At 42.2% G+C, this 22811-nt stretch overlaps 2 protein-coding genes across 2 annotated transcripts; both read left to right on the top strand.

Annotated features, from left to right (window-relative positions):
• Positions 1 to 1514: 1514 nt before the first annotated feature.
• On the top strand, positions 1515 to 3892 carry psmd10 (proteasome 26S subunit, non-ATPase 10). Its single transcript, XM_071399530.1, has 5 exons — positions 1515 to 1764; positions 1917 to 2015; positions 2406 to 2552; positions 2812 to 2978; positions 3116 to 3892. The coding sequence occupies exons 1-5, from the start codon at positions 1648 to 1650 to the stop codon at positions 3273 to 3275; spliced, it is 690 nt and encodes a 229-aa protein (XP_071255631.1). The 5' UTR covers positions 1515 to 1647; the 3' UTR covers positions 3276 to 3892.
• A 6965-nt stretch (positions 3893 to 10857) lies between these two features.
• xiap (X-linked inhibitor of apoptosis) lies at positions 10858 to 17723 on the top strand. Its single transcript, XM_071399531.1, has 8 exons — positions 10858 to 11020; positions 12781 to 13041; positions 13142 to 13697; positions 13857 to 13956; positions 14044 to 14122; positions 14254 to 14293; positions 15991 to 16173; positions 16639 to 17723. Exons 2-8 carry the CDS (start codon positions 12802 to 12804, stop codon positions 16830 to 16832), a joined length of 1392 nt encoding a protein of 463 aa, XP_071255632.1. The 5' UTR covers positions 10858 to 11020; positions 12781 to 12801; the 3' UTR covers positions 16833 to 17723.
• The last annotated feature ends 5088 nt before the right edge of the window (positions 17724 to 22811 follow it).

Genomic DNA, 22811 nt, shown 5'->3' on the forward strand with positions numbered 1-22811 from the left:
CATTCCTCCTCTGGATCATCCAGATGGTCATTGGCAAACTTCAGACGAACCTGGACATGCGCTGGCTTGAGCAGGGGGACCTTGCGTGCGCTGCAGGATTTTAATCCATGGCGGCGTAGTGTGTTACTAATGGTTTTCTTTGAGACTGTGGTCCCAGCTCTCTTCAGGTCATTGACCAGGTCCTGCCGTGTAGTTCTGGGCTGATCCCTCACCTTCCTCATGATCATTGATTCCCCACGAGGTGAGATCTTGCATGGAGCCCCAGACCGAGGGTGATTGACCATCATCTTGAACTTCTTCCATTTTTTTATAATTGCACCAACAGCTGTTGCCTTCTCACCAAGCTGCTTGCCTATTATCCTGTAGCCCATCCCAGCCTTGTGCAGGTCTACAATTTCATCCCTGATGTCCTTACACAGCTCTCTGGTCTTGGCCATTGTGGAGAGGTTGGAGTCTGTTTGATTGAGTGTGTGGACAGGTGTCTTTTATACAGGTAACGAGTTCAAACATGTGCAGTTAATACAGGTAATGAGTGGAGAACAGGAGGGCTTCTTAAAGAAAAACTAACAGGTCTGTGAGAGCCGGAATTCTTACTGGTTGGTAGGTGATCAAATACTTATGTCATGCAATAAAATGCAAATTAATTACTTAAAAATCATACAATGTGATTTTCTGGATTTTTGTTTTAGATTCCGTCTCTCACAGTTGAAGTGTACCTATGATAAAAATGACAGACCTCTACATGCTTTGTAAGTAGGAAAACCTGCAAAATCGGCAGTGTATCAAATACTTGTTCTCCCCACTGTACATCATCCTACTCACTATCATCTATTCCATCAATTAACACATGTTGGATGTCAGAGCGAGAGGCCTATAACTGCCTGCCCTAGCAGGATCTTTACCTGGTTTTACAAACGGTAACACAACCGCACGTGTCCACCCAGCAGGAATCACCCCAGTCCTCCACACCACCTTTTGGGGCAGCAGGTAGCCTAGTGGTTAGAGCGTTGGACTAGTAACTAAAACGTTGCAAGATCAAATCCCTGAGCTGACAAGGTAAACATCGGTTGTTCTGCCCCCGAACAAGGCAATTAACCCACTGTTCCTAGGCCATCATTGAAAATAAGAATTTGTTCTTAACTGACTTGACAAGTTAAATAAAATTTTAATAAATACAACCCTAACACTGCTTCCAACACACTGTCTGGTGTGTGCTTAAACATCACAGAACACACCCTGTCTTCTCCAGGAGTAGTCTGCCCGCAGCCCTCCAACACCCTTGTCATCTCAAACATAAAGAACTCTACATCCATAGCTTCTCTGGACTCTCCATACTCACTTAACTTTTCCCTGTCTCCTCTTACTCTGATCACACAGGTGCCCACATCTATGAACCACTGTAAATGCACCACCTAGGACATTTGCTTTTTCTTTACTTGATACAGCTGTGACGTTTCCTTTAAAAAATTAACAATCCCTCTACCAATAATGGAGCAAAATTCCCGCCATGCTGCTGGGAGCTTTTATTCTGAAAGCTCAATTTACGCGCACTTACACCGGAAATAGAACCTAGGTAAATTTCCCGAGTCATGGTGATGTTTATTTCAGTCCAATTTACCGCTTAGTGAGTTGAGCTAGCTATCTTTCATGATGGAGCAAACTGTTTCAAATGTGGAAGTCTGTAATTTAGCCTTCACTGGTGAATTTGACAAATTAAAGAAATGTATTTTAACGGATAAATCGCTCGCTTGCAAAACGGACCAGGTAAATGATCATCACTTGAAATGCATTACCAGAGCTAGCTGCTTCAGGCAGCAGTCAGTCAATTAACGTTAGCTAGCTATCTACATTTGCGGATACATCCACATGTCCCCCTTCTTATTCATCTGGTCTCCTGTGCTCTTCCCCTCTCCCAGGACCAAAGGACCGCTCTCCACTGGGCCTGCTCGGCTGGACACGTCAAGATCGTTGAGTTTCTGTTGGATTTGGGGGTGGAAGTCAACCTACAAGATGATGTAAATATTGAAAAGTCATTGTCTGCAACATTGTACAGTTATATTGACTTGCTGTGTTGCAATAATTTGATCTTAAATTGATATTGTACGTACTGTAGATGTTTGATATATTTATGTCACTATAGTGTATTAGTACAGATGAACAGGGGAATTGGTTATAAGTGTCTTTGGTAGTAGTTTCCCCAACACACACATCTATTTCTACGGGCTCTGTCAAGAGGTCTGGAGACACTGGACCTGTATGTTACAGGAGACACACTTACTCTAACCACTGAGCTTCTGGTTCATGCCTGCTCAGTTACTCCCTCTATCACTACATGACTATCCTAGAAGAAGAAGTAGTTACTGTCCATCTGAGAGTGATGTCTCATCTCTTGTCCTTGTCCCCAGGCCAGTTGGTCTCCCCTCCACATCGCAGCATCTGCAGGCAGGGAGGAGATAGTGAAGTCACTGATAAACAAAGGAGCTCAGCTGAACTCGGTCAACCAGAACGGCTGCACCCCTCTGCACTATGCTGCCTCCAAGGACCGATACGAGGTACACCAACACTGGGTCCACAATGTTAGACAGATACTGTTCTGAAGTAATCTGGTTTACTCAATACCAAGTGGGTTAGTTAGTTGGCACAGGGGCCATTAGCTCCGTCTTGGGATTGAGTGTTGCTAGTTCAATCCCTGCCAGAACCAACTATGTTCCCCTGGCTTTGCTACAATAGTTCTGCAGCTATTAAAGCAGAAAATAAGAACTGTATAACGTTATGTTGATTGATAATGCAAATGGTTGGTCTTCTTCACAGATCGCCCTCCTGTTGCTGGAGAGTGGAGCGAACCCTAATGTCACAGATAAGCTGGAGTCTACTCCCCTACACAGAGCTTCAACCAAGGGCAACTGCCGTCTGATCCAGCTGCTGCTCAAACAGCGCGCTTCTACCAACATACAGGACTCGGAGGGAAACACTGCACTGTAAGCACTGGCGTGTGTGTGTATTGAAGTTGTGTTCTAGATGCTGTTTGTTTTACTGTGCTTAATGTTTGTGTCTGTGTGTTGATGATGCTGTTTTCTACACTTTTTACACCATGCTAAATATTTGTCTCCCCCAGCCACCTGGCGTGTGACGAGGAGCGTGTGGAGGCAGCTAAACTCCTAGTGGAGAACGGAGCCAGCATCTACATAGAGAACAAGGAGGAGAAGACGCCACTACAGATCTCTAAAGGAGGTCTGGCCACTCTGCTGCGGAGGATCGTAGGAGGAAACGTCTGATCCATCTGACTACACACTGAAGCAGCAAGAAGATCCAGTCGACGTAGTCTAAATGGGCTTCCTCATCTCACCTCTCCATCCTTTCTCCTCATCTCTCCTTCATCTGCACTGATTTGAGGAAACAGGATAAACTCTTCCATATTGCTTTGACCTATCCTCTATATTCCAGTCTGGGGGGAGGGTACTTCCACCAGTCCAGTTACAGTTTAGTGGCGATGAGGAGAGTGAGAGGAGGCCACTGGACTATTGAGATGCAGTCTGGATGGCAGCATTTTTGTTGGAGGAAAGAGCTTTTCTGACTGGACTGGATGTATCTGACTGACCATGATAATATCCTACAGCTACTTACCAGAGGAACCTGTGTTGTATGAAACTGTTCTAGAAATTCAGATTCTTAAACATTGTTTTTTTTTCAAAAGATGTAATAAGTTGGTGTCTTAACAACTTGATTAAATGAATCACCTCAACTACATATGTTAATATCCAGGCCTATTTAAAACATGTTTCACTGTCTGGATGTGTAATGTGATTTGGTAGTAAGTTCATTGCATTCATTTGATTCCAATTAAATTTATCATCTGTAACAAGTTACATTAAATTCCTATTTTGGTTGTGAATCTGAACGTGTCAGTGTTTGATAATATCCAGTAGTGATTGAGGAGGAGCAGGAACCGTGCTTGAACCAATAACCTTGCAGTATGGGGTGAGTGCACTATTCTGTGCCATAAAGGTTCGGACCTCTTGGCAGAGACCATAGAACTAACCTCACATACAGCACATACTTTTACAAAAAAAAGTCCCTTAGCCAATGTCATTTGCATCTGTTCTATATAGTCTGAATTAACCCCTTGTCACTGTCATTTAGGTAATGATTCTCATTCATCCTAACTCGAGACAAGGCTTCCTCCCATTTCCTCTTGCTCATCATCAGAGTTCCCTCCAATAGCTCGTTCCAAAATATGTATTTATGTAGAGTGCCTCAGTTGTAGATGGCCGGTCAGTGGTTGCAAACCATTTCACGGTGGACCACGCCCTGTTCAGAGGGCTCAGGTGTGCGCACTGGAACGGGATTTGAAGAAGCTCGTGCCCGTACGTGCGCGCCACCGCCGGGCAACAGGTCATGGGCATGAGATCCACCGAGGCCTCAGGCAGGTGTCGAACAGACCTCGCGAAACCCGAGTTACAACCGTTACCTTTTCTTGGCGACCCCCAGCTTTGAATGTTCACCACTATTGCACATTTCCCGTAGTTCTCCCTCAAACTGCCACACCACTCTTCAAATATTTCCCCTGAAGGCTGCAGTGAGGAGACACCGCTACAGTGGAACCGTAGTTTGTAATTCCATGGGACGCATCCTCTCTGACTTCCTGCGTGAATGACGCTACAGGTGTGTCTGCTGCGCGAGGTGCCCATTGCCGTGGAGATGTCACCGGTGATCAGACCCAATGGAATCTCGGTTTCACCTACAAAGGTAGAATCAACAAAAACAAAAAAATTGTCACATGTAGACCTTACAGTGAAATGCTTACTTACAAGCCCTTAACCAACAATGCAGTTCATTAAAAAAATTACAAGAAGAAATAAAAGTAACAAATAATTAAAGAACAGCAGTAAAATAACAATAGCGAGGCTATATACAGGGTACCGGTACAGAGTCAATGTGTGGGGGCACCAATTAGTCGAGGTAATATGTACATGTAGATAGAGTTATTAAAGTGACTATGCATAGATAACAGAGAAGCAGCAGGGTAAAAGGGGGGGGGGGGACAATGCAAATAGTCTGGGTAGCCATTTCACTAGATGTTCAGGAGTCTTATGGCTTGAGGGTAGAAGCTGTTTAGAAGCCTCTTGGACCAATACTTGGCGCTCCGGTACCGCTTGCCATGCGATAGCAGAGAGAACAGTCTATGACTAGGGCGGCTGGAGTCTTTGACAATTTTTAGGGCCTTCCTCTGACACCGCCTGGTATAGAGAGGTCCTGGATGGCAGGAAGCTTGGTCCTAGTGATGTACTGGGCCGTATGCACTACCCTCTGTAGTGCCTTGCGGTCGGAGGCCGAGCAGTTGCCATACCAGGCAGTGATGCAACCATTCAGGATGCTCTCAATGGTGCAGCTATAGAACCTTTTAAGGATCTGAGGACCCATGCCAATTTTTTTCAGTCTTCTGAGGGGGAATAGATTTTGTCGTGCCCTCTTCACGACTGTCTTGGTGTGCTTGGACCATGTTAGTTTGTTGGTGATGTGGACACCAAGGAACTTGAAGCTCTCAACTTGCAGCTGTCTGATGTCGTGGATGTATGGTACACATTGAGGCCCGCTGTTGGATCTCCTGTTCCACATCAACTGCAGAAGGATCTGCTGCTTGAGGCGCATCTTCGGGCCTATTGGATAGGTCTCATGTCTGGGACATTCAGTTCTGAGTGCGCTTCTGGCGCACATTTACAAATTCTAAAGTGCGCCATAATATAGCCAATATTTGAGCAGAGGTTCTGACCCATCAGCTTGTCCCCTAAACTTATTTCCAAAATTGAAAAGGAAAACAATAGGCTTGATTAAATCAGATGATTAAATAATCATGATTCAACATTCCATGTATTTCCATATTTCAGGCCTATGTAAAAACACATGAGTTCTGTAGTTGTCATGGCGCCCTAGTAGCAGCCTCAGCCTGGTGTAATAGACTAGACATAACATAGTAAAAGTACATCCGGGACACTGAAACTAGTATGATGTTATGTTTGGTATGGTTGCATAAGACAGATGGTTACTTAAGGCAAAAATGAAAGTAGGGTGGATGGATGGGTGGGCATATAATGAGTGGGCGTATAACGCGAACGTCTAGTAACCCAAAGGTTGTGAGTTCGAATGTCGTCATGGACAACTTTAGCTGATTAGCAACTTTTCAACTACTTACTACTTTTTAGCTTCTTTGCAACTACTTAGCAACCCTAACCTTAACCCTTTTAGTTAACCCTTACCCTAACCCCAACCTTAATCCTTTATCCTATCTCCTACACTTAACCATAACCCTAACCCCTAGCCTTGCTAATGTTAGCCAGCTACCTAGCTATAATGTAACAAATCATACATTTTGCAAATTCGTAACATATTGTAGGTTTTGCAAATTCATAACATATTGTATGTTTTTCAAATTCGTAAGATAAAGTACGTTTAGAAAATTAATACATACCATACAGAGGGCAACATATAATATTAAATGGGGCACCTCGATTTACATACATAATAATACGAAATGCTCTGAGACCAGGTTGCCAGCCTAAGCACAGAGCTCCTGTAAAGCTGAATATATTGAGTTATTTTGTAGGTGATTTTTTATTTATTTTTATATAACAGAGTTTTTATTGCATATATAGTGCTTTTGAGCCACGGATTTACAGATTGACTGACAAGTTAACACTTTTTGGCTTGGCTAACTTAGAGCTAGCTGGCTAATATTTTTGTTTGAAAAATGCATCTGGACAGTACCAGCTTTTTTGTTTCACCTGGCTGCCAATTCCTGATCTTCTGAGAACATAATTTGAGGAGTTGCCTGAAGTGTGAGAGGAATGGGAGAGAGAGGAATACAGCAGTGCTGATGCAGAGGGATGATAGTGAGCATGACTAGCAGGTAGCCTAGTGGTTAGAGTGTTGGGCCAGTAACCGAAAGGTTGCTGGATTGAATCGCCGAGCTGACAAGATAAAAATCTGTCATTCTCCCCCTGAGCAAGGCATTTCCCCAGATGTTGATTAAGGCAGCCCCCCGCACCTCTCTGATTCAGAGGGGTTGGGTTAAATGCGAACCTATACGGGGTCGGTGTCCCCCTAATGCTCTACCCAGCACCAATTGTATTGTGGACTTAGCTGAACTAGTACTAACCTCCACCTATTTTCTCTTCAGAGGAGACCTCTTCCTCCAGACCAAAGGGACAGCGATGGGGAGCACTATGGCTCCTAATCATGCTAACCTATATCTATGAATGTTTGAAAAACAGGTGGTGCTGAATCCAGACCTTAACCCTTTTCTCTCTAATATTCTCCTAGTTCGGAGATATTTGGGGACATTTTTGTGATCTATACAGACACCCAGGAAGAACTTTTGGAATGCCATGCTTATCTAAACTCTATGAATGAACACCTTCATTTCAGCATTATCTATGACCTATAACAAATCAGTTTTCTTGATGTGATGGTTATTAAGGACAAACCTCCCTCTCTACAGATCTCTATAGGAAACCTATGGACAGGAATACCCTCCTTAGAGGTGACAGCTTTCATCTGCGTCCACTTATTAAAAGTCTCTCTATAAATCAATTCAGTCGTATCAGAAGAATATTCAGCTCTGATGCTGCTTATCTGAAACAGACCACAGACCTCACACAAAGATTTTTAAGGAAAGGGGGTACAAAGACAATTCAGTAAAACATGCAATGATAGTTTTGAAGGACTAACACAGTTGGAAAGCCTAACACCAAAAGTAAAAGATAAAGCAGAACATGTCCCATCATGCTTTACCCAATACTCACCATTGGGGAAGGCATTTAAGGACATTATCAGGAAGCACTGGTACATTATTGATACTGACCCACGATTGAAACCCATTTTTAAATATCCCCCACATATGGTTTTTAAAAGACCTCCAAACGTGAGAGATATTGTGGTTAAATCTGATTACCCACCAGAGAAAATGGAAACTTTTTAGGGTTCCCGAGGGTAATTACAAATGTGGCCAATGTGCTCAATGCAGCTTTACGTACAAATGCAACTCATTAATAATAATACCATGCTATTGTTTGAGGAGAGTGCACAAGTATGAACTTGAAAATGTATTAATAAACCAATTAGGCACATTTGGGCAGTCTTGATGCATTTTGAACAGAAATACAATGGTTCATTGGACCAGTTTAAAACTTTGCACATACAGTACTGCCATCTAGTGGCCAAAATTTAAATTGCACCCGGGCTGGAATAATACATTATGGCCTTTATCTTACATTTCAAAGATGGTACCAAAAAAAATAGTTTTTTTCTTTATATTATCTTTTACCAGATCTAATGTGTTATAATCTCCTACATTCATTTCAAATTTCCACAAACTTGTGAAACAAAGTGTTTCCTTTCAAATGGAATCAAGAAATCCATATCCTTGCTTCAGGTCCTGAGCTACAGGCAGTTAGATTTGGTATGTCATTTTAGGCAAAAATTTAAAAAAGGTTCAGATCCTTAAGAGGTTTAAATGCGGAAGACACATTTCAGTTGAAGGCATTCAGTTGTACAACTGACTAGGTATCAGTTTTCTGGCACACAGAGCTGCTGAGGTGTCACCCAAGTGGCTGATACACAGAGTGGAAGAGGAGAAGTCCAGTGGCTATAAGAGCAGTGCTTTCTTGGGCAGGAGCTTATTGGAGCTGAGTAACTGCACCTCAAATGTTCTACTGCTTGAGCTCCTGTTCTTCTTGTAGAATATTAGCTCAAACGTATTGTTGAGCTCCTGCACATAAACTGTAAACAGTACCGACACCCAAAATGAGTACCGGCACCTATTTCAGTCCAAGTCGAGCGCTGTATAAGAGTCAGGCTGGTTCCCAGACTTGCCCTCTACAAGATCATCAGCAAAATTACATTTTGGGTAGGAGGATGTTTGGATTAATGAACAACTCCAAATATGGAAATAAATGACAGCATCACATTTCCGATGTCACAAAGGCCTAATGTGTAAACTTCACAGAAAGTCTGGGGTGGTTTTAGAAAGAAGGATCTGTGCCGTTTCACCTCTAAAACCACGGAAATGCCCATATTCTTCCCATATCACTTTTGTTTTGCTCGGGGTTTACAAACTCTCTCTCTCGCTCTGTGTGTGTAGACTTGGGAGAAACAAATGGTGGATTATTGGTTTGAGCATATAAAATAAAAAGCAGCCCTGGCCCTTTTGCCTCCCTTATTGAAAGTCAATGTATAGCCAAAGAGTATCTATTATATTGACAAGATGGTCGAGTGACTGCTCTAACAATGGAAATACATGTCCTCAAACATGGAAGGGAGGCGAGGTGTGACCATTATAGCCAATGAGAGGCCAAATAGGTGTGAACAACAGGCACAACTCCAATAATATATATATTTTTTTTTTCTCCAAAGTTTCCCGAGATGCCACGTGCGTCCACTTATATCTGTGCAGTCATAACAACCTAGCCATTACGAAACGTATATTCTATAAAATAAGCCTCACCTAGCAAATTAGCAATTACATTTAAAAATTCGACACTCATTGATCTTCATACAAAAGTTCCTCACTTCGTGGCATTATTTTCTTGGACAGGTTTTGGTTGGAGTAAACCCTCTCGCTTCACTTCTTCCTCTCTGGTATAGCCTACATCTCTGTCCATACATCCACTTTCATCAAAACAGCCTATTACTCATTTCTCATTTATAATTTATATTTATATACCTTTATTTAACAAGGCAGGCCAGTTGAGAACAAGTTCTCATTTACAACTGCGACCTGGCCAAGATAAAGCAAAGCAGTGCGACAAAAACAACAACACAGAGTTACAAATAAACAAACGTACAGTCAATAACACAAAAGCAAAATAGAAAAATCAATGTACAGTGTGTGCAAATGTAGAAGAGTAGGGAGGAAAGGCAATAAATAGGCCCTAGAGGCGAAAATAATTACAATTGAGCATTAATACTGGAATGATACATGTGCAGATGATGATGTGCAAGTAGAGATACTGGGGTGCAAAAGAGAAAGAGGGTAAGTAATAATATGGGGATGAGGTAGTTGGGTGTGCTATTTACAGATTGGCTGTGTACAGGTACAGTGATCAGTAAGCTGCTCTGACAGCTGATGCTTAAAGTTAGAGAGGGAGATATAAGACTCCAGCTTCAGAGATTTTTGCAATTCGTTCCAGTTATTGGCAGCAGAGAACTGGAAGGAAAGGTGGCCAAAGGAAGTATTGGCTTTGGGGATGACCAGTGCAATATACCTGCTGGAGCGCGTGCTACAGGTGGCTGTTGCTATGGTGACCAGTGAGCTGAGATAAGGCGGGGCTTTACCTAGTAAAGACTTATAGATGACCTGGAGCCAGTGGGTATGTAGTGAGTGCCAGCCAACGAGAGCATACAGGTCACAGTGGTGGGTTTCGACCCCAATGTAATGTAAATGCCGCGTTCAAGTAGTAGTCGGAACTAGGACTTGCCTACTCAGGGGTGTCAAACTCATTCCATGGAGGGCCGAGTGTCTGCAGGTTTTTCATTTCAATTAAGCCCTAGACAACCAAGTGTGGGGAGTTCCTTGCTAATTAGTGACTTTAATTCATCAATCAAGTACAAGGGAGGAGCGAAACCCTGCAGACACTCTGTCCTCTGTGGAATAAGTTTGACAGTTAAGTTTGGTTGTAGTTATAAGTTTGGTTGTAGTTATACACGTGCTCCGTTCAACCATTTAGCAAGTCAGAAATGTTAGTTTCCTAGTTCTGATTTGAACTTGAACGCAGTAAAACTACGCACGAATTCCCCCATACTTCCCCCCTTTTCGTCCTACGTCATAAACTATCTATTTCCACAATGGTGGTCAGGTGGCCTGCGCCTTTACTAGTGCGCAGAACAACACCAACGCTGAATTTACTTCCCCAAACCATTGTTAAATAGTCTGGTCAAAAAATATTGGCGATCTATCTTATTTGGAAAGGAGACAGGCAGCATCCAATACCTCAGAGGCACTAGGTGACATCCAAGCTTTTCCAAGGTATGTGTATTGGGTATGTCTTTGCATGCATTTTCAACTGTTACTGTTGACAGCTCGTCGGTCGTGCTACGTTACTGTCTATGGCGAAACAGCTCAATATCGACTGATCAAAGTGCATTATAGACATTTAACGTTGGCTTTGTTTTCGTTATTAGACAACGTTGTTTTTGTTTTATTTAACTATGTCCTAAATATCATTGGAAGAGTGCGTAATCCCTGACAGCGCGCATCCATGCCCAGCAGAGCTCAACTGTCAGACAGGACAATCGGCAGTACATTGCGATCCGCGTCAATTTATATTTATGTTTGGTGCTTTTGTCTGACTATAGACACAAACAAGAGCCTGTGAACTTTCCAGAATTTACGTGGCCGGTCAGTAGACCCCCCCCCCATGTGTCCATCTGACTGTTGCGATTGAGTGGGAACAGTGAGTCGGAGTGGAGTTTGAACCAATGACACGGCGCTAGTGTGCGGAAAAGGTCATCCAGACCCCTTGGCATGCACTTTGCACACATATGATCAGCCTATTGCTGTCATTCGAGAGATTAAGTTTCAGCTCTGGTCAGTAACAGACGGGCCACACATAAGTACTAAGCTGTAGTTATACAATCATGAAAAGCTAGCCAGTTCATAGTCAAGAATATGTTATGCTCAGGGCCCTGTTTATGATGATGGCATCCACATGATGCCTTTTGGAGCTGTCAGGGAGAGCATGGGATGAGTGGATACAGCAAATGTTCCTAGGACATCATCACATATTTACTCATCTGTTTTCACAACAATATGGCAAGTGGCAGGTTCATATTAGTGTGAGAGTGCTGCCTGCAAAACCATGACAACCTCCAGTCTAACTGCATTTTTAAGTCTGAAGCTTGCCTTGCTTGCTGCGATGGGGATGGCAGGTATACAAAAGATTAAAACCAGCATGACCAATATTGATTGGTTGATTGGTAGCATAGACAATAGCCAATTTCTATTCCATAGAAATTATCGTTTTATGTTTGGTAGCCTGGGTGCCTGTCTGTTGCTGCTTTAGCCAACTTATCTATCCTAACACAAGGCATGGCAACGATGTATGTAATTGATTGCATTACTGTTGATAGCAGGAACAGTGATGGGATTGGATCATATTTGATTGGTGAATACAGCCTGAGGTGAAATACCTGATTGTTCTAACTGACAACGGTTCCTGTTCCTCCCTGTTGGTGTGTTAGGTGTGAAAGTAGCATAACGCCTAGCCTACAGTAGCCCAACATTGATAAGGCTGGGTATTGATTGTGTTGCAACACACTACCCAAAGAGGGCTGATTGATTCACTTCACAAAGTAAGCGTTATGTAACTCCTTTCCTATGAAATGCTGAGCTTTGTTGATCATAGGAACGAATGGAAAACTGAGGCCAGTGCTCACTTAAAATAATAGTGTTCGTTACATTTGGCTGTGTATGTCGTTGTGTGCTTGCTTTGTGTATTTGTGTGTGTTATGGTCTATCTATTCCTGTGGTGAGCAGGGCGGCCTGGTAGTGTGAGAACATATCCTAAAGCCTGTTCCTGCCTCCCCACCCCTCACATGTAACAGCCAACGCCTCCATGTGACCATAGCAATGTGCATATTGCCATCTAGTGGTACTCTAGGAAATACAATGCTCTCTCTTGTCAAACTTATGCATTTACATGGTGTCTGTCCAGATTCCTGATAGCTTGTTCACTAGCGCCTCCGGAAATTACTTTATATATTTTTTTTTCAACTCATTCATCCTAGGCAGCCCAGCCCTGTGTCGTGATGTCAGGCCCCGGGAGAGACAGTGATATGGAGTCGGACCACGCAGTAGACTGGTCCGTGATGGACATGCGGCTGGACTCGTTCCGGGGTTCCCTCCTGGCCCAGCAGGTGTCAGCGGAGAGGCTGGCCCGCGCTGGGTTTTACTTCACGGGACAGGCCGACAAGGTGCGCTGCTTCAGCTGCCACAAGACTGTAGAGAACTGGTGTGGAGGTGACGCACCCGTGGAGAGGCACGCGGAGGTGAGGATGAAAAGGGGATGACAATGATGTGCAAAACTTTTTTACATTTTATTATCTCATGTTTCTGCCAAATTATCATTCTACTGTTGCAATGTTTCAGGTCTCCCCTACCTGTAAGTTCCTGAGCTGCACCCATCGATCCAGGGTTAACTCTCTTCAAGGTGCCATGCTGACCAATGAAACCTCCTACAACGAAGACGCTGAGGACATGGAGTTCCGCCTGAGGACGGGAGAGGTGGTAGACGATACCACCTACCCCATGGCCCCGCACATGGTCAGCGAAGACTCCCGGTTCAACACCTTCGGCCCGTGGCCCTCCACATCCCCGGTCCGACCTAGAGAGCTGGCCCAGGCGGGGCTCTTCTATCTGGGGGAGGGTGACCAGGTGCAGTGCTTCTGCTGTGGAAGGATGCTGAAGGGCTGGGAGGCTGGGGACACGGCATGGGGAGAGCACTCCAAACACTACCCCTACTGCTTCTTCATCCTGGGGCATGATGTGGGGAACCTCCCCTCTCAGGGGGGGAGGGAGGTGGAGGTGACCAGGCCACGTCCTCAGGTCCCCATGCAGAGCTTTGAGGAGAGGCTAGGCAGCTTTGCAGGAATCCAGCACCCTATTGACCACGAGAGGCTGGCCAGAGCAGGCTTCTACAACACAGGTGAGACCTGGGAGTGGGGTAGACTAGAGCTTTGGCTGTGAGAACTAAATAACAAATTCAATTCATGCTTACCATTACTTGCTACGGTAAAAGGGCCAGGGAGGAGTTGATATAGAAAGGACCGGGTATATATCCTAACGTGTGTGTGTGTTGGTGCAGGTGCACCAGACCATGTGGGGTGTTTCCGCTGTGGTGGAGGTCTGAAGGGCTGGCAGCAGGATGAGGATCCCTGGGAGGAGCACGCCAAACACTATCCTGGGTAAAAACACACACAAGTAGAAAGTAAACAACCATATGCATGCTTCTTCTCCCTGTCACTAACATTGCGAGTCATGTTTTAATCCAGGTGCAGTTTTCTACTGGCAGAGAAAGGACAGGAGTTCGTCAGCAGCGTTCAGCTACAAGGTCCTGACTGGAACAATGCTGTAAGTCTCCAAGACTTCATCCTCCTAACCCTGACCTCTAACCCCTAAACCTGTGGTCAAAGATATTAAACTGCACCCATCCTTGCATGACTCCTACCATATCAAATTCCTTCCTTCTATTGATTTCCCAGGCTTCAAATCACCTAAATGGATGTTCAAGTCATGAGACAGGTAAAACCATTTTTTGATGTAACATAATTTTTTTTTGTAAAGTTGTTCCCCTTTCACTTTTTTTTATTCATCAGAGCTTTGGAACTTTAGCTAAAGGTATTGTTAGATTATATATATATACAGTACCTGTCAAAAGTTTGGACACACCTACTCATTCATGGGTTTTTCTTCACTTTTACTATTTTATTTGTAAAATAATAGTGAAGACATAAAAATTATGAAATAACACATATGGAATCATGTAGTAACCAAAAAAGTATTAAACAAATCAAAATATATTTGAGATTCTTGAAAGTAGCCACCCTTTGCCTTGATGACAGCTTTGCACAATCTTGGCATTCTCTCAACCAGCTTCACCTGGAATGCTTTTCCAACAGTCTTGAAGGAGTTCCAACATATGCTGAGCACTTGTTGGCTGCTTTTCCTTCACTCTGCGGTCCAACTCATCTCAAACCATCTCAATTGGGTTGAGGTTGAGTGATTGGTCAAATAGCCCTTACACAGCCTGGAGGTGTGTTTTGGGTCATTGTCCTGTTGAAAAACAAATGATAATCCCACTAAGCGCAAAGATGAGATGGCGTATTGCTGCAGAATGCTGTGGTAGCCAGGCTGGTTAAGTGTGCCTTGAATTCTAAATGAATCACCAACAGTGTCACCAGCAAAGCACCATCACACCTCCTACTCTATGCGTCATGGTGGGAACCACACTTGCGGTCATCAGTTCACCTACTCTGCGTCTCACAAAGACACGGAGGTTGGAACCAAAAATCTCAAATTTGGACAGATTTCCACCGGTCTAATGTCCATTGCTCATGTTTCTTGGCCAAAGCAAGTCTCTTCTTATTATTGGTGTCCTTTAGTAGTGGTTTCTTTGCAGCAATTTGACCATGAAGGCCTGATTCATGCAGTCTCCTCTGAACAGTTGATGTTGATGTGTCTGTTACTTGAACTCTAAAGCATTTATTTAGGCTGCAATTTCTGAGGCTGGTAACTCTAATGAACATCCTCTGCAGCAGAGGTAACGCTGGGTCTTCCTTTCCTGTGGCGGTCCTCATGAGAGCCAGTTTCATCATAGCGCTTGATGGCTTTTGCGACTGCACTTGAATAAACCTTCAAAGTTCTTGAAATGTTCCGGATTGACTGACCTTCATATCTTAAAGTAATGATGGACTGTCATTTCTCTTTGCTTATTTGAGCTGTTCCTGCCATAATATGGACTTGGTCTTTTACCAAATAAGGCGATCTTCTGTATACCACCCCTACCTTGTCACAACACAACTGATAGGCTCAAATGCATTAAGAAGGAAAGAAATTCCACAAATTAACTTTCATCAAGGCACATCTGTTAATTGAAATGCATTCCAGGTGACTACCTCATGAAGCTGGTTGAGAGAATGCCAAGAGTGTGCAAAGCTGTCAAGGCAAAGGGTGGCTTCTTTCAAGAATCTCAAATATAAAATATATTTTGATATATATATTTGTTTAACACTTTTTTGGGGTTACTACATGATTCCATATGTTATTTCATAGTTTTGATGTCTTCACTATTCTACAATGTAGAAAATAGCAAAAAATAAAGAAAACCCCTTGAATGAGTTGGTGTGTCCTAATGTTTGACTAGTACTATATCTCTCTCTCACAGGCTGCTATTTCCAACACCTACTAGTACATGCTTAGTCTCCTCCTTCTCTCTACAGAGGTGCTGCAGTCAGCCAATGCCCAGAAGGCGGTGGAGATGGGTCTGGAGCCTGCCTTGGTAGAGAGGACTATACAGGAGAGGATACGCAGGGATGGGACAGGCTACTCCACCCTGGAAACTCTGCTGCAGGACTGCTTTAACAGAGACCCTGACAGTGACGCAAAGGCAGCAGAGAACCATGGTGTGTGTCTCATAAGGGGGAAACTCTTAGCATTGCTTGCTAGTATCATTATATCAGGGCACTGTTCTATTAAAACTGGTATTAAGGTTTACAGTAGAAGTCAAAAAGAATCCTGAATTTATTCCACAGGATTTTGACATTTTACCTAGTTTATCCAGTAACAGTGCTATTCACACCGTAGGCCTACATGAGGCTTGGCTATAGAAGGAACATACAAATAAATAATATTTAACCTTCATTTAGGCAAGTCAGTTAAGAACAAATTCTTATTTACAATTACAGCCTAGGAACAGTGGGTTAACTGCCTTGTTCAGGGGATTCGATCTAGCAACCTTTCGGTTACTGGCCCAATGCTCTAACCACTAGGCTACCTGCCGCCCCCAAAACATAATCGAGCTGTGTTGGTCAGTATTCTAACTACTTCATTGTGCTCGGTTACCAACTGCTGTTTCTCCCCTATTTCAGACGAGGATCCCCTTGCGAAGCTACGGCAGCTGCAGAGGGAGAAACAGTGCAAAGTGTGTATGGACAGAGACATCTGCATCGTCTTCATCCCCTGTGGGCACCTGGTCGTCTGCAAGGAGTGTTCCGAGGCCCTTGACAAGTGTCCCATCTGCTGTAGAGCCATCACACAAAAGATCAAGACATACATCTCCTAACATGCAACCTGGTGTCAGGGATTGTTGTCTCAGAGTAGGAGTGCTGACCTAGGACCAGGTCCCGTCTCTTACTCATTATGTTTTAAAAGGCAAAAGTGATCCTAGATCAGCACCTAATATGAGATGCTTAAATAATGTGGGCCCAAGAGGATGAGACTCTTTTTAAATGGCAATGCTGCTTTACCTTCTCAATTATTTTCTTAACACATGCTTTCCTACTACAAATGTACATAAAGATATATTATATTTGAGGAGGACCACTGTAAATATGAATAAGAGAATCATGAGAAGTGTGGGGATTTTGTTTTTCAATGATTGTTTTAAAGATAATGACAGACACTTCCTTGTTATGTGATGTAGTGTTCGCTCACTGATACAATACCCAAGAGGCAATGGGCCTAAATCTTCAAACCAAGTTGAGAAAGTAAGTTTGTGAGACTAGATGGAGTACAGCTACGGACAGAAGGGACTTTACGTAGCAGGTTAGCAGAACTAACGAAGGTGAGTCAAACATGCAACTTTTTGTCCATGGCTGTACTCCATATACCCACAGTTCTGATACTTCCGCTGTACAGAACCATGATCTACCATTGCAGTTATCAACAGTGCCTTTTCAAACAGTTTCATTTACTTATTGTGTGTATATTTTCTTTATTCCGACTATTATGCCATTTCCATGTTTTTGTCATATTTCTCTTAATATTATGAGGTTGTTGACTGGGCTTTCCTTATTGGTTTGCAAATCATGCGTTTCTCGTTAGTTTGCAAATTACAGGTTTCTAAAATAGAAGTCCTAAGGGTTCCCAAACTTATGTTCCTTAGGCCAACTAGTATGCTTTCACTTGTATGATTCATTATGTGTGCTCTGTGTGAATAAATGGATGAATTGTATACTTGGATCAATTTCCATTATTTAGGTATAACGGCATAACTGATATATCCACTTCATCATTTGATTTAGTTGTGGTGATCACATCAAAATATTGTACCTCTTTAAATCATGTTATTCTGGAATTAATCTTTCCTTTGCACTTCAGTGCAACTCCTGTTTGACCAAAAGTGGAAAATAAATCATGTTTTTAAAAATATCTGTACTTTCATGTATGCTGCTAACATTAACACTACCTACGCTGCTATTACTAACACTAACATTAATGCTGCTAACATTACTAACACTGCTATTACTAACGCTAACATTAATGCTGCTTAGACTACTAACACTAACACTGCTATTACTAACGCTAACATTAATGCTACTAACACTGCTATTACTAACACTAACATTAATGCTGCTAACACTAACACTGCTATTACTAACACTAACACTGCTATTACTAACACTAACATTAATGCTGCTAACACTAACACTGCTATTACTAACACTAACACTGCTATTACTAACACTAACACTGCTATTACTAACACTAACATTAATGCTGCTAACACTGCTATTACTAACACTAACACTGCTATTACTAACACTAACACTAACACTGCTATTACTAACACTAACACTGCTATTACTAACACTAACACTGCTATTACTAACACTAACATTAATGCTGCTAACACTAACACTGCTATTACTAACGCTACTAACACAGCTAACATTACTAACACTGCTAACACTAACACTGCTATTACTAACACTACTAACACTAACACTGCTAACACTGCTATTACTAACACTACCTACGCTGCTATTACTAACACTACCTACGCTGCTATTACTAACACTACAAATATTACTAACGCTGCTATTACTAACACTACTAACATTAATGCTGCTAACACTACTAACACTGCTAATACTAATGCTGCTAACATTACTAACGCTGCTAACACTGCTAGCATTACCAATGCTACTATTACTAACGCTACTAACACTGCTAACATTACTAACGCTGATAACGCTACTAGCGCTGCTAACACTACTAACGCTACTAACATTACTAACACTGCTAACATTACTAACGCTGCTAACATTACTAACGCTGCTAACACTACTAACATTACTAACACTGCTAACATTACTAACGCTGCTAACATTACTAACACTGCTAACATTACTAACGCTGCTAACGCTACTAACATTACTAACGCTACTAACATTACTAACGCTACTAACATTACTAACCCTGCTAACATTACTAACGCTACTAACATTACTAACACTGCTAACATTACCAACACTGCTAACATTACCAACACTGCTAACATTACCAACACTGCTAACATTACTAACACTGCTAACACTGCTAACATTACTAACACTGCTAACATTACTAACACTGCTAACATTACTAACGCTACTAACACTGCTAACATTACTAACACTGCTAATGCTACTAACACTGCTAACATTACTAACACTGCTAACATTACTAACGCTGCTAACACTGCTAACATTACTAACACTGCTAACATTACTAACGCTACTAACATTACTAACACTGCTAATGCTACTAACACTGCTAACATTACTAACACTGCTAACATTACTAACGCTACTAACATTACTAACGCTACTAACACTGCTAACATTACTAACACTGCTAACATTACTAATGCTACTAACACTGCTAACATTACTAACACTGCTAACATTACTAACGCTGCTAACATTACTAATGCTACTAACACTGCTAACATTACTAACACTGCTAACATTACTAACACTGCTAACATTACTAACACTGCTAATATTACTAACGCTACTAACACTGCTAGCATTACTAACGGTACTAACACTGCTAACAATGACACTAACGCTACTAACATTACTAACACTGCTAACGCTGCTAACATTACTAATGCTACTAACACTGCTAACATTACTAACACTACTAACATTACTAACACTGCTAACATTACTAACACTGCTAACATTACTAACACTGCTAACATTACTAATGCTACTAACACTGCTAACATTACTAACACTACTAACACTGCTAACATTACTAATGCTACTAACACTGCTAACATTACTAATGCTACTAACACTGCTAACATTACTAACACTACTAACATTACTAGCACTACTTTTTAAAATTGTATTTATCCGTTATTTAACTTTGCAAGTCAGTTAAGAACAAATTCTTATTTACAATGGCGGCCTACCCAGGTCAAACCCTAACGACGCTGGGCCAATTGTGCGCTGCCTTATGGGACTCCCAATCACGGCAGGTTGTGATCTTCTTGAACACCAGGCAGAGATACTGGTATCTAGATTAGTGACTACCCTCTTCGGGTAGATGTCAATCGTTTAAACGGACTTCCTCACATTGTCTGCTTTCCTTCATCCCCATTTCTATAAAAGAAACAGATAGGAGAAAGTCCCAAAATAGGTCTGCCATTTCTTACACCAGTGTTTCCCAACCCTAGTCCTCGATTACCCCCAACAGTACACATTTTTATTGTAACCCTGGACAAGCACACCTGATTCAATTTATCATCAAGCCCTCAATGAGTTGAATGAGGTGTTTGTCAAAAGGACCAGGGTTGGGAAACACTGTCTAACACTATATGTGTCTTCAGAATCTGAAACAGTTCTAATTAAAGAGAAAAGAAAGGAAGGAAGGACGGAGGAAGATTATTCCTCCCACAATGGGATAATCTCAATTGGGTTCCTTGATTCCAGATGTCCTCCCCTCTGACCTTCTCCTCCAATGGATTTTGAGGAGGTGAGAAGAGAGGACATGGGGAGTCAAGGAAATGCAATTGAGATTCACCTAGTATTGAGATGCGGCCACACCATTGACTGCAGGGCCAAAGTTAGTACAGTATGAAGATAGGCAGAAACTGCTTCTCCAATAGAAATCCGTATGTATAGGCGATGTCATGGCGACATTGGTAAACTAAACTCATGCACAAAAACCCGTCATCGGGTCTAACGTTCGTCTCTCGCCGAACTGCGTAAGTGCAGGCCGTCAAATCAAAGGCATTCCTTCGATTTGACGTACTTTTTTTTAACGAAAATGAAAACGTGTCAGTTTGTCACTTTCACGAGGTTGGAGTAATAATATGTTCCTCTACTCAAGACATTGACTCAAACCTAGGTTGTGTCTTTAGATTTCGAGAAAATGAACAACTAAGGAAGAATTGTTCACTTCTCTCATTGACTTCTCAAACCAAGGGCGCCACTTTGGTTTTAGAAGTGGAGGGGACATAACCTGGTGTGGGTTCTGAGGGTCCTCCCCCAGAATTTTTTTGGGGGCATCTAAAGTTTATTTCCTGAATTTTTACACCAATATGCCGTCTCTATGTAGAACAAAAAGTAAGCAAAAATCAAGCTAGGTAAGAGCTCATTATTAAATATGTTTAAGTGATTAATAAGACTAAACTAGATCAAAGATAATTCAATAACAAATGTTGTGTTGCACCTTTAACCAATAGCCTAAAAAATGAACAATTCTTGAAAAAATACAGACTTTTGATTGTCTTTATTAAGACATCCTCTATATCAAATTTCGGCCAGACCGACCAGCCAGCCCGAGCTGCCTGGACGCCCAACCCCCCACCAGTCTAGTCAATAACTCAACTCTGTCCCAACACAATTTCCTTCCCAGTTCACACCTTTAATTGTTTTAATTCCCAAGGAAATGGTTTAGAAACAAAAAACAAAAAAAAAAACACACATACACCTCAAATATACATTAACACACAGAAACAGAAAATCCTCCATATAATTAATCTCATAGGACTAATAGTACTGTAGATGTCTTTTTACTTGCACACAATTTAGCCGGGTCACCCCGTCTTGTCCCTAGGGGTCCACCACCCTGCAGCTCCCCAACCCAACACACCCCACTCAGCTTTAGGATCTTAGTGAAACATTCATTATTGAGCTTAGGTCAGTGTGTATGTGTTGCGCTCATTCACCGAGTTGTAAAAGCAAGCAGAGCAGAAACGGGCTACTCATTAGTTTACTGATTTAGCTGTCAATGTAACTGCTGTTTAACTTAACATACATTTTTTTAACTATTGTTTATTTGAAGTGCTGAGCTAGTATTGTAACTGACATGTAATGTTAGCTAATGTTTCATTCCCTCTTAACTGAGGTGAATATATAAGCTACCACAGCCAGGTCAGCTTTAGCCTCTAGTTATCTGTCAGATAGCGATATGAGGTGGCGATTATTACTGTTGCTGTTAGCTGTTGTTTGTATAGAAATGTTGTGTAGCCTTCGTTTTGTTCCATTTCAGAAGTAAATTAACTTGGCTAGCTTTCTCCAGTTGGTGTACTGTTAGAGAGAGAGCTGGCCAAAAGTTGGCTAACTTTAGCTATTAATTTTGCCTCAATCACACTAGACCTGAATCAAACGATGAAACCAGATGGCCAAATGATTGAAGACTGATATTCTGACGTTCTTTTCATTGCAGCGTGAGTTTTATTAGTCAGTATGGCAATGTTATTGATCTGTCAGTTTCCCTAGCTAATTCCCTACTTTTCACACTGGCACAGTAATAAACAGCTCTAACATAACAGGCTTCACTGTCATGGTGCACAGTAGAGGTCTACGCAGAACCGATTTCTTCATCCTGCTCCCACCACACCCGCTGGCTTTCGGTCTGACTCCTACTAGCTACTGCAAGAACTGGTCCCAAAAACAACCTAGTCCCGCAATATATTTTTTTTACATGCTGTCTAGACCAGGCACAAAGATGCATCCGTGTCCGCCATCGTGCGCATGTTGATTTTGTACATCCACACCAGACGCGATCCAGACACGCAGTTTGAAATATCAAAACAAACTCTGTCCCAACTATATTAATTTAGGGACATGTCTAAACAAATTAAACATTCATGGACATTTAGCTAGCTAGCCTGCTGTTGCTAGCTAATTTGTCCTGGGATATAAACATTGGGTTGTTATTTTACCTGAAAGGCACAAGGTCATTTTTTTCTGGATCTTTTTAGAATTTGGACCCATTTTGAGTCACACAAAATAGTGTGTTCTCTACTGAGACATTTAAT

The sequence above is a fragment of the Salvelinus alpinus genome, chromosome 4, assembly GCF_045679555.1.
Source record: "Salvelinus alpinus chromosome 4, SLU_Salpinus.1, whole genome shotgun sequence".
Classification (NCBI taxonomy): Eukaryota; Metazoa; Chordata; class Actinopteri; order Salmoniformes; family Salmonidae; genus Salvelinus; species Salvelinus alpinus.